The 12,725-nt window shown below is 41.5% G+C and overlaps 1 protein-coding gene and 1 non-coding gene across 2 annotated transcripts; both read right to left on the bottom strand.

Moving 5' to 3' along the window:
* Window positions 1–264: 264 nt before the first annotated feature.
* Window positions 265–2,271, bottom strand: LOC143625310 (uncharacterized). Its single transcript, XM_077095679.1, has one exon. The coding sequence runs from the start codon at window positions 2,269–2,271 to the stop codon at window positions 265–267; it is 2,007 nt and encodes a 668-aa protein (XP_076951794.1).
* Window positions 2,272–4,645: 2,374 nt separating this feature from the next.
* LOC143625340 (small nucleolar RNA R71) lies at window positions 4,646–4,750 on the bottom strand. The gene has a single exon (XR_013152258.1). It is a non-coding gene; the product is annotated as a small nucleolar RNA R71 (small nucleolar RNA).
* Between the last annotated feature and the right edge of the window lie 7,975 nt (window positions 4,751–12,725).

Genomic DNA, 12,725 nt, shown 5'->3' with positions numbered 1-12,725 from the left:
ACCGTCAAGAAAGCAATAGTACATCTTTCCCGACAGTCGCTCCAACATCTGGTCGATATAGGGGAGTGGAAAATGATCTTTCCTTGTGGCATTTTTGAGCTTGCAGTAGTGAATGAAAACTCTCCATTCCGTGACGGTACGCGTAGGAATCAACTCGTTCTTCTCATTCACAACAACCGTCATACCGCCATTTTTCGGGACGACCTGCACCGGGCTCACCCATGGGGAATCAGAGATCGGATAAATCAATCCAGCATCGAGTAGCTAGATGACCTCTTTCTTCACAACGTCTTGCATGTTAGGGTTGAGACGCCGTTGGTGCTGCACCACAGGTTTAAACTCCTCCTCCATCAAGATCTGATGGGAACAAAAGGATGGACTGATCCCTTTTATATCCATGATCTTCCAGGCGATCGCGTGCTTATGCCTCTTCAGAACCATAAGCAACTTCACCTTCTCCTCACTCGACAAACTCGCAGAAATGATAACAAAAAGGCGGGACCCATCCTCCAAAAAGGCATACTCCAAATGGGACGAGAACTCCTTAAGCTCGATGGATGGTGGGTCCACAACAGAAGGTTTTGCCTTAGGCTCGGCAACGCGATCAACATCCTCAATCCTCTCTAAACACTCAGGAGGCTCGTGGTCCACACCATAGACCAACTCCTCAAATAGAGGTCCACTGACCAAGTCAGAAATCCCTCCAACACACAACTGAGTATCCAAAGAGTACTCCTCACACGTGTCCTGTATCTGCTCACAAACGCAAGAATCGATAGTATCAATGTAGAGCACGTCATCATGATCATGTGGGTGGCGCATGGATCTCCCAATATTAAAGGTCACCTCCTCGTCTCCAACACTAAGAGTGAGTCCGTCGGTGCAGACATCAATGAGAGCTCTAGCAGTGGCTAGGAAAGGACGACCTAAGATGAGTGGTACATTTTTATCCTCATCCATGTCCAAGATCACAAAGTCAATAGGAAACACAAATTTGTCGATTTTCACAAGCATATTCTCAACTATACCCCTCGGGTATTTCACCGAGCGATCGGCAAGTTGAATACTCATGCGAGTAGGCTTAGGCTCACCCAGGTCTAGCTTTGCAAAAACAGAATAAGTCATCAAGTTTATGCTAGCACCTAGGTCAGCTAAAGCGTTACTAGCCGACAAACTACCGATCAAACATGGAATGGTAAAACTGCCCGGATAGGTCATTTTTTTGGGCAATTTATTCTGAAGGACCACCGAACACTCCTCATTCAAAGTCACGCAAGAAAGTTCTTCTAATTTCTTCTTGTTCGAGAGAACCTCCTTCAGAAACTTAGCATACTTAGGCATTTCTTTCAATGCATCGAGAAACGGAAGATTGATATGAAGTTGCTTAAAAAGCTCTAAGAATTTCCCGTACTGCTCTTCCATCTTCTGCTTCTTCAAACGGCCTGGGTATGGAATGGGAGGAACATAAGTCCTGATTGGCTCACTGGTTTGTGCGGTACTTTCTGGGGTTACCCTCGGGTGCACCTCACCAGGAGTCTCAGTCTCGATCTCATCGGCAATCGGTTTTGGTGTGGAAACCGATGCATCAACAGGAATGGTGGATCTACCACTCCTCAGGGTAATCGCCTTCGCCTCGGCCTTCGGATTTATCTCAATGTTACTCGGAAGGCCACCCTGTGGTCTCGCAGAGAGAAGCTGAGCAATCTGTCCAACCTGATACTTGATGATTTGAATGGATGCTTTCTGATTCCTTAAATCGAGATCATGTCTCTGGAGAGTCTTGTCAATCTTCAAGTTCCTTTGTTCAGCCAGTTTGTTTGAGGTCTCGGTCTTTGCTAAAAACTGGGTCAAAAGATTTTCAACACTAGACCCCCCACTAGACATACCACCACTGCTGGAACCTTGAAACTGAGGCTTTTGCTGGTAAGACTGGTTCGGGGGTTGACTTTGGTAATTTGGATTTCGGTCAAACCCCGGTGGCTTTTGATTCTGATTTTGACTACCACCACCCTCTTTCCAACTGAAATTGGGGTGATTTCTCCATCCTAGGTTATAAGAGTTGTTGTAGGCATTGTTTTGGCGACCTACAAAGTCAACATCCTCCACCACCATGGCATGCTGGCACAGACTGGTCCTGTGTTTCCCGTCACACACCCCATAACGAGAGCTAGACTTAGCCAAATCGGATTGCATCTGGTCAAATCTTCTGGTCAAGGCTTCTAACTGAGCGGAAACGAGGGTATTAGAATTGATGTAACACAAAGTGTACATCTTATTACATCATATTACCTTCATATTTATCTCGAACTCCATGCAAATTCATTGTTTTAGGTACTTATTTGAGTTATTTGTGAATTTTCAGGTCCGGGCGCCCGCCCGACAAAGAAAACATGAAAAAATGGCGTTTCTGGGACAAAAACAAACAATCTGCCAGACCTGCACGCCCATGCCAGCCCGTGCATGAGCCCGTGCCAACCTGGAAATATGCCTGTGCAAGCCAGTGCATGTTCTACAGCTGAGAAAGTTCAACATAACCAGCCCGTGCATTCCCGTGCCAGCCCTTGCAAGTCCGTGCCCGAACAGAGAAATCTGACTTTTTGGTCAGACTAAAGTAGTAGGTTGACTTTCCCCATTAGTGCACGGCCGTGCGTGCCCGTGCACCTGCTCGTGCCAGACGTCCAGAATGCATAAATACACTTCCATTGTCCTCATTTCAAGTGTGGAGCCTTAGGGGAATTCTCTAAACATGCTGGAAAATTATTGTGTGTTTGCTAGAGAGAATTCAAGGCTTCCATCTTGTGTGATCATCCTTGCAAGTAGCAATCATCGTTCATCTTAGTTTACAAATTTCTTGTTCTTAACAATGCTTTGTAAGACTACTTTGATTTTGTTTGTTGTATCAAGCCTTATGGGCTAAATACTCTTGTTACTTAGATTATGTTGAGGCTTTCGCTTATGTGATATTTATCTATGCATGATTTTGACAAGTTGGTGTTCTTCAAGTTTATGACATGTTCTTGAATAGAGTTTGATGGTTGAATGCTTGTTTTAATTCCTAGTCTTGCTAGTTTGATAGATGTTTAACCATAATATGTTGGAAAACTATGTGTTGAGCATTTGTCAACTTAGTTTGTGTTTGCATACTTTGTTTATATCATTAAGTTAGGAATAACTAGTGGAAATTAACTTGGTTACGAATTTTAACAAGCATGAAACCTATCACTTGATATTGGAAAATTGTATGGTGATAACATGATTCTTTGAGTTGGTTAATGTTTGCTAGGGATTAAGGCCATAATTCTTGGTTTATATTTTGCTAATTAAAAGTTTCATGTGTTTAACTAGTGTTCTTGACTTGTCTATTTTACATGATTTTAGGTGGTTAGTTTGTTGTTTTCATTCTAGCTTTCCTTTGATTATGAGATTAGGTAGTTTTGACAAACTTACTAATCTATGGTTATTAACTTGTTGAAAACCCATCATGTTGTTTTGTTGCTAGTATTAGGTTGCCATGATTGGAATTTGATGTTGGTGCTTAATACATGATGTTTGTCATTATCATTGCTATTTTGTCACTAAGTTTGAGTGGATGCATAGTCTAAGTAGCCTTGTTTGGATTGATTGTTAGTTGTATTTTACTTGCTTTGTTGTTGTTGAATGCTAGTTTAGTTACTTGAAAAATTACTTGGATTGTTTGTTTGGTTAAATTAATTACAAAGATTTAGTATCAAAAGTTAGCCGTGTCCATGGATTAACACTCGGTTCTTACCAATACTTTGGTACAAACGATAGGTACACTTGCCTTTCGTGTGTGGTTTGGTTGTTGGTGAAAACCATTTTTAAAACACGATTTGTGTGAAACTTTTATTTAAATTTTTATATATATATATATTCGCACACGTCAAGTTTTTGGCGCCGTTTCCGGGGACACAGTGTTTTACTTTTGAAAACAATACAAGTAATTGATTTGCCTTGTTGATATTTTTGCTCTGTGTTATTTTAGTCTATTTCATTTTTATTCATCTTGTTTTATTTTATTTTATTAGTTATATTTTTAGGTAGTTTTCCGTATCTTGTTTATTTCCATTCCGCGTTTCTTTCGGGTGATGCATGTCCACCACACCCGGTCCTGATCTTGTTTCCCCCTTTCCGAACCCGAGCGACATCTTCGAGAAGGTTTGAGGAGGAGAGCACGCGAGATTGCCGAGGTCATTGAAAACGAAGTTGTGGAGGACGACGCGAACCCCGGGGTTGAAGAGATGGCGGATCCGAACAATCAAGGTCGCATGGATGACTTTGCCACGCCGTCCCTCGATGGCTTTGGCAGCGGTGTCACGGAGCCCGAGATTACCGTGAGTTTCGAGATCAAGTCGAGTATTATTCATTTGGTCGAAAATTCCGTTTCTTTCCATGGCCTCTCGAACGAGGACCCTAATTCTCATGTTGCGCATTTCCTTTGATTATGTGCGTCATTCAAAATTCAAGGGTGTACGGACGATGTCGTGAGACTCCGACTTTTTCCGTTCTCACTTCGCTGGGCTGCCTTGGAGTGGTTAGAGGCACTCCCTTCCGGTTCCATCACCACTTGGAACCAATTGGTTGAGCAGTTTCTTCTTCAGTACTTCCCACCCGATAAAAGTGCAAGATACCGGGCAAAAATCACTAGTTTTTGTGTTGATGATGAAGAGTCACTTCATGCTGCATGGGAGAGGTTCAAAGGCTTGTTGAGAAAATTCCCTCATCACGGTTTGAGTCGCGGTCTTCAGTGTCGTACGTTCTTTGATGCTTTATCCGGAGCACAGAAGCAGGCCGTTGATTAGGTTGCGGGAGGAGATTTCGGTAGGTGTACTCCCAATGAGGCGTTGGATGTCTTGGAGCGAGCTGCTAAGAAGAGTTTTACATATAATCTGCCTCGTAGTATTCCTTCCACTAAGTATGCTAAGTTTCTTAAAGAGGTCCTCTCGAATAAGAAGAAATTAGAGGAGCTTTCTATAACACCCCAGCTTAAAGCGGAAACGCTCGAGTGTGACGTACAGATTGTTCAAACACACGTGACATTATTGGGTGGCAATAATAACATTAATTCATTTAAGCGTCAAATAACACATTGTTTGAAGCTAACAATACAAATACAATCAAATACGATAATTTTGTTTATTAAATAACCTAAATATTCTAAGTATCTTCTCGTCTTCAGCCTCTAACAATAGTACCTGTAACATATATATAAAATACGGTCAACTAACTTAATAGTTGGTGAGTTTCCCACAAGTGTGAATAAATACATAAAAACCTTGCAATTCCATGAAACTTGTGATAATTAAACTACTTCGCATGCAATGTCCTTTTCAGTTGACAACAGCCAACGTACTTGGATCGGGGGTCCCTTTTCCACTCATAACAAAATGGTCCTGAGTGCAAAGGGGGGCGTATGATCATACTTATTGAGGCAACCACTTGCTGAGCACATAATCAAGTAAGCACATATAACACACAAGTCCACGATATGAATTGCAGTTTAATAGCTGAGTATAAAAATCGATTTGTGTTTAATAGGATATATGTGTTACCCCCAGAAGTAAAAGCATTAAAAAGGGGGTGTGAGAAACTCACCTTAGTAATTGAAGTAAAAGGAAATAAGAGTAACTCGAAGGCGTCAAAGGAAACCGAAGCGGTCAACCCGTACAAACTATAAATAAGAATAAACACGACATTTAACGACTACTCTAACGGGATTTTATGGTTGATTATTTGTATGAATGAATTTAGAAGTTAGTTTTTATTTTATTATAATTTATTACTAATTCCATAGCTCTTAGATTATTATATTATTAATTATATTTTAACGGCACTTCGATTATTAATATGAGATAAGTTTTTATCGGTAAGGAAATGAAGTTTAAACATTCGAAATGCTTGAGTTATTGTTTATAAGTCGCAAATATATTTATTGTTTTGACGAAACGATTTTTAAGAAAAGTAAAGTTTACGTTACGATTATTACGTGATTTTTGGTTACGGTTTACGAAAACAAGAAACTTGGTTTTAAGTGTGAAATGGTGAGTTATAATTTATATTTAATTTACATAATTTTTATTTAATTTTAAAAGGTTTACATAAATTTATTTTGATTTTTAATTGATTAAAATGATTTATTTATTATTAATAAACTGGAAAAATGTTTAAAACAAATATGGGATTGACCCGGGTTTCGAACCCGGGTCTTGGTGGTATAAGTTCTGGGTATTATCCAACTGCTCTGATGACAATATTCGTTTATGGTATGGTTTTTAATACTTAAATATACTATTAGCTTTGAAATGGATTTTAATAATAATAATAATAACAATACAGGGCCCAACACAAAAAAAGAAAATAAGCGCTTGACCCGGGTTTCAAACCCGGGTCTCATGTTTACGATGTTAACGATTTAACCGGTTGGACTAGGAAGCAATTCAATGAAGTTATGGAAACAGTTTACTTTAAACAGATGTTCAACTTCATCTTCTTCATCTTCAAGAACATAAACCCTAATTTATCAATTGGGGTTTTTGTTCTATGTTCGTTATAATTGGATTAGGGGTTTTGTTTATTGGTGTAACGGCATTAATAAGCATATATTAATTACCTTATAAGGTTTTGTTTTGACCGAAACCCAGTTGCCGGAAAAACAGAAATAGAACTCCCAATTACAGACAAATCGGTGTATTAGAGGGGGATTGAGAAGTGTGAGCGAGTTGTGTCGAGTGTAAGGATCCTATTTATACTAGTAGGAGGAGCGTGTACACGGTTATCGCATTAATGGTGAATCCCGTGAAATCCGGCGTCGATTACGGGGTGTTTTACGGCAAGGAATCTCAATTAATTAGTTGGTTACTGATTAATATTGAAGGAGAATCATTTTTATATAAACAAATTCGAGTTAAAAAAGCGTTTAAGGGGTGTTTGGGAGCCGCCGGAACCGTTTTCCGGTGACCGGAAAAACAGGGGGAAAGGGACGGGGTGGGTTGGGTTTGATTTTTAAAAATAATATAATTTATTTAATATTTACACTTTGGGTCCTTCAAGTTTCCTAAGCATTATAAATGAGGCTTAATATCTTTTAAGTTATAAAAATTATTTAAAGTTTACGTTTTTAACCGTAAACTTTATATTTAATATATATAGTTTCGGTTTTGGATTATTTACGTGTTTAAGCGGTTTATCGATAGGTCTCGAATAATGGAACGTAGAAATAAATGAACGAATGTTTTAACATACATGTCGGGAACACTTCTATTAAATGATCAATAATACATCGAAACGACCCATCGGGTCGGGTTTACAAATACAAATACGAATCGTAAAATTGACGAATGTCACACTTTCTTGTGTGACTTTGAATGAGCAGTGTTCAGCGGTTCTTCACAATAAACTGCCCAAAAAAATGACCGATCCTGGCAGTTTTACCATTCCATGTTTGATCGGTAGTTTGTCGGTTAGTAACGCTTTAGCCGATCTAGGTGCTAGCATAAAGTTGATGCCTTATTCTGTTTTTGCAAAGCTAGACCTAGGTGAGCCTAAGCCTATTCGCATGAGCATTCAGCTTGCCAACCGCTCGGTGAAATACCCGAGGGGTATAGTTGAGAATATGCTTGTGAAAATCGACAAATTTGTGTTTCCCGTTGACTTTGTGATCTTGTACATGGATGAAGATAAAAATGTACCACTCATCCTAGGTCAACCTTTCCTAGCCACTACTAGAGCTCTCATTGATGTCTGCACCGACAGACTCACTCTTAGAGTTGGAGACGAGGATGTGACCTTTGATATTGGGAGATCCATGCGCCACCCACATGATCATGATGACGTGCTATACATTGATACTGTCGATTCTTGCGTTTGTGAGCACATACAGGACACGTGTGAGGAGTACTCTCTGGATACTCAGTTGTGTGTTGGAGGGATTTCTGACTTGGTCAGTGTACCTCTATTTGAGGAGTTGGTCTATGGTGTGGACCACGAGTCTCCTGAGTGTTTAGAGAGGATTGAGGATGTTGATTGCGTTGCCGAGCCTAAGGCAAAACCTTTTATTGTGGACCTACCATTTGTTGAGCTTAAGGAGCTCCCGTCCCATTTGGAGTATGCCTTATTAGAGGATGTGTCCCGCCTTCGTGTTATCATTTCTGCTAGTTTGTCGAGAGACGAGAAGGTGAAGTTGCTCGCGTTTCTGAAGAGGCATAAGCACGCGATCGCCTGGAAGATCATGGATATAAAAGGGATCAGTCCATCCTTTTGTACCCATAAGATCTTGATGGAGGAGGAGTACAAGTCGTTGTGAAGAAAGAGGTCATCAAGCTTCTCGATGCTGGATTGATTTATCCGATCTCTGATTCCCCATGGGTGAGCCCGGTGCAGGTCGTCCCGAAAATGGGCGGTATGACCGTTGTTGTGAATGAGAAGAACGAGTTGATTCCTACGCGTACCGTCACGGGATGGAGAGTTTGCATTGACTACCGTAAACTCAACGATGCCACGAGGAAAGACCATTTTCAACTCCCCTTCATTGACCAGATGTTGGAGCGACTGTCGGGAAAGATGTACTTTTGCTTTCTTGACGGTTTATTGGGATACTTTCAGATCCCCATCTCTCCTGAGGATCAGGAGAAGACGACATTCACATGTCCCTATTGCACATTCGCCTACCGGCGGATGCCCTTTGGACTGTGTAATTCCCTAGCCACGTTTCAAAGATGTATGGTGGCGATTTTTCATGATATGATCGAGGACTCCATGGAGGTTTTCATGGATGATTTCTCTGTTTTCAGGAGTTCCTTTGATCATTGTTTGAGAAATTTTGAGAGAATGTTGGCCCGATGTGAGGAGGCCAACCTTGTTCTTAACTGGGAGAAATGCCACTTCATGGTGAAGCAAGGCATTGTGTTAGGGCATAAGCTTTCACAGCCGGGGCTTGAGGTTGATCGAGCCAAAATTGATACCATTTCGAAGCTTCCGCCACCCAATTCGGTGAAGTCTATTAGGAGTTTTCTCGGTCATGCGGAATTTTATCGGCGATTCATAAAGGACTTTTACAAAATCGCCCGCCCGATGATGAAACTCCTTGAGAAAGATGCCCCGTTTGTTTTCTCCTCCGAATGCCTTTCGGTGTTCAAGTTGTTGAAGGATAAATTGGTGAATGCCCCTATCATGGTTACCCCCGACTGGTCCTTGCCTTTCGAGTTGATGTGCGATGCGAGTGACTTTGCAGTCGGGGCGGTTTTAGGTCAAAGGCGGGATAAGCACTTCACCCGATTTATTAGGCGAGTAGGACACTGAATGATGCGCAGAAGCACTAAACGACCACTGAAAAGGAGCTCCTTGCTGTTGTCTTCGCATTCGATAAATTTCGGTCTTATCTTGTCCTTTCTAAGACCATTGTATTCACGGATCATGCAGCCCTTCGCTATCTATTCAGCAAACAACATGCGGAGCCAAGACTTATTCGATGGATTTTATTGCTGCAGGAGTTTGACATTGAGATCCGTGACAAAAAGGGTGCCGAGAATGTCGCGGCCGACCATCTCTCCCGTCTTGAGTGCTCAGCTTCATCGGAACAAGTGGGGGTCCACATAAATGACAATTTCCCCCACGTTACTCATGCATATCGAGACACGGGATGAGGATCATCCTAGGTTCGCTGACATTGCGAATTTTCTTGCTAGTGGGTTCGTACTTAAGGGTCTGACTCACCAGAAAAAGAAAAATTCATTTATGATGTTAAGCACTACTTTTGGGAGGATCCTTACTTGTTTCATGTTGGTGCCGATCATCTCGTGCGTAGGTGTGTGTATGGTGAAAAGGCTCGAAAGATCTTGAGACACTGCCACGAGGGCCTGACCGGAGGACACCATGGAGCCACATCCACGGGGAAGAAGGTCTTTAATGCCGGTTTCTTCTGGCCAACCATCTTCAGTGATGCTCATGATATGGTATAGTCTTGTGATGCTTGCCAGAGGGCGAGCAACATCTCATCACGAGACAAGATGCCCCAGCGACCGATTTAGGTCTGCGAGGTTTTTCGATGTGTGGGGCATCGACTTCATGGGACCTTTCCCGACTTATTTCAGCTACCGTTACATCCTAGTGGCCGTTGATTATGTTTCAAAATGGGCCGAGGCACAAGCCTTGCCCACAAATGATGCTAGGTCGGTGGTGAAATTCTTGAAGAAGTTTTTCTCCCGCTTTGGGGCCCCCAAAGCACTGATTAGTGACCGAGGGACACATTTCTGTAATGCCCAGTTGGAGAAGGCATTGTCCCGGTATGGTGTCCATCATCGCTTCTCTACACCATATCACCCGCAGACGAGTGGGCAGGTCGAGGTCACGAATCAGGGCATCAAGAGGATCTTGCAGAAAACGGTTAGTCAGAACCGTAAGGATTGGGCCAAGAAATTAGATGACGCACTGTGAGCGTTCCGTACAGCCTACAAGACACCGATTGGTACGACACCTTTTAAATTGGTGTACGGGAAAGCGTGTCATCTCCCTGTTGAACTCGAGCATAAGGCATATTGGACATTGAAAAGTGTGAATCTCGATCTTGCATGCGCAGGTAAAAACAGGATGGGTCAGTAGCATGAGCTTGAGGAATTGAGAGGCCAAGCTTATGAGAATTCACGGATTTACAAGGAGAAGATCAAAAAGCTTCATGACGCCCGATTGAAGGACCACAAACAATTCCAAGCGGGCGATCGTGTTTTGCTTTATAATTCTCGCCTTCGTTTATTCCATGGGAAGTTGAAATCCCGATGGTCCAGCCCCTTTAGTGTGAGACAGGTGTTTGACTACGGTACCGTTGAGATTGGCCATGAGGATGGACGCATCTTCAAGGTGAACGGTCACCGTTTGAAACACTATTTGGGTGAGCCGGTCGAGATAGTTTCGGAGGTTGTTTACCTCCACCCCATGACTTAAGTGTAGGGAGTGTGAGTCTAGCTATCGAATCCGTCAAAATTTAGCATGTTTAGGAGTTTGTAGATTTTGCGTGTTTGTTTAATTCTTGTTTGTTTTCGAAGAGTTAAGCTATCTTTGTTTCTTTCCGGTTTCGTTCTTGAGCGAAATATTACGGGTTAGGGCTCATAATGGTCAGAGTCGGGAACCATTTTGGTTTGGAATTGAGTGGAATTCTGCCAAATTGGCAGAATGAGAATTGGTAGGCAAAAACGAACCTATTCTCATTTTGCCAATTTGGCAGCATTCCACTCAATTCCAAACCAAAATGATGAGACCAACTCACGGCCGTTCATGAGTTGGCCTCATCATTATTTCTTCTCATGTTTTTGCGGGCAATTGAGTGAGCCGGGTGATTATTGTAAGGTAGAACTTGTTTTTGGGATTGCATTTTAAAACCATATGCATATACATGGCATAAACCATTGAGGAATTTAGGATAAACCCTTTGTCTAGCCATTTTTCTACTTATATTTTCCTTCACACATTATCCGCTTAGAAGCCCATGTTTGGCCTTTTCCCGTGTTTTTATTATTTCGCCCTATTTTTATCGCCACTTAGCCATATAGCCTTTTATATTTTCACCTATTTTTGGTTAGAAATCCGGTTCGGCTAAGTTAGTTATTTTTTATATTTCATTTTTGTTGTATTTTATTCACTTAGGAACTTTAGAAGCACAATGCTTTCTCCCAAAGTGAAAAGTTTGTATGTAAATATTCATTACTTATGGCAAAAAAAAAAAAAATTCTTTGTAAGAAAAGAAGAGAAGTTATGAAGTTAGTTTATCATATATTAGGTGAAACTTGATTTCAAAGAGCAATTTTTGGTTCGTTAGCTCTCGGCCCGTTTAAACCATTTGGTTTGGTTAGTTAGATTTCGTTTTGTAGCTAACTTAGTTCCGGATTTTCTAGCCGTTTAGCCACTTTTCCCAAAAATTCCTCACCCTAACCCTAAGCCAAGTTACAACCATCAAGTACTCGTGTTTTATGCCATGTATGTGTCAGGTTGATTTGACCCTTAAACAAGCCTATGCCTTGCTTAGTCATCGTCTTGGCATCGAGTGTTCTCAACATGCACTATTACACGCATGATCACTAAATATAGCCGAGTGTATGAGTGAACATTGTGAGGATTGCAAGGTGGGAATGTGATGACAATTTGTAATGTTCTCTAGATTATGTATCAATCTTATTAGGCTTGTTTAGACATATATACAATGCTTGTTAGATCTATTAAAGATTTGAATGATTATTGCTTGCGGGTTTTTATTGTTATTGTGGAATTTGTTTCAATTGCTTGAGGACAAGCAAAGTTCAAGTGTGGGGATGTTTGATGTAACACAAAGTGTACATCTTATTGCATCAAATTACCATCATGTTTATCCTGAACTCCACGCAAATTCATTGTTTTAGGTACTTATTTGAGTTATTTATGAATTTGCAGGTCTGGGCGCCCGCCCGACAAAGAAAACATGAAAAGATGGCGTTTCGGGGACAAAAACAAACAATCTGCCAGACCTTCACGCCCATGCCAGCCCGTGCATGGGCCCGTGCCAACCTAGAAATGTGCCAGTGCAAGCCAGTGCATGTTCTACAGCTGAGAAAGTTCAAAATAACCAGCCCGTGCCCGAATAAAGAAATCTGACTTTTTAGTCAGACTAAAGCAATGGGTTGACTTTCCACAATAGTGCACGGCCGTGCGTGCCCGTGCCAGACGTCCAGAATGTATAAATACAC

This window comes from Bidens hawaiensis, unplaced genomic scaffold (assembly GCF_021521415.1).
Source record: "Bidens hawaiensis isolate Kalapana, Puna unplaced genomic scaffold, B.hawaiensis_p1.1 tig00004101_1, whole genome shotgun sequence".
NCBI classification, from domain to species: domain Eukaryota; kingdom Viridiplantae; phylum Streptophyta; class Magnoliopsida; order Asterales; family Asteraceae; genus Bidens; species Bidens hawaiensis.
This window is presented reverse-complemented; position numbering and strand designations above follow the sequence as displayed.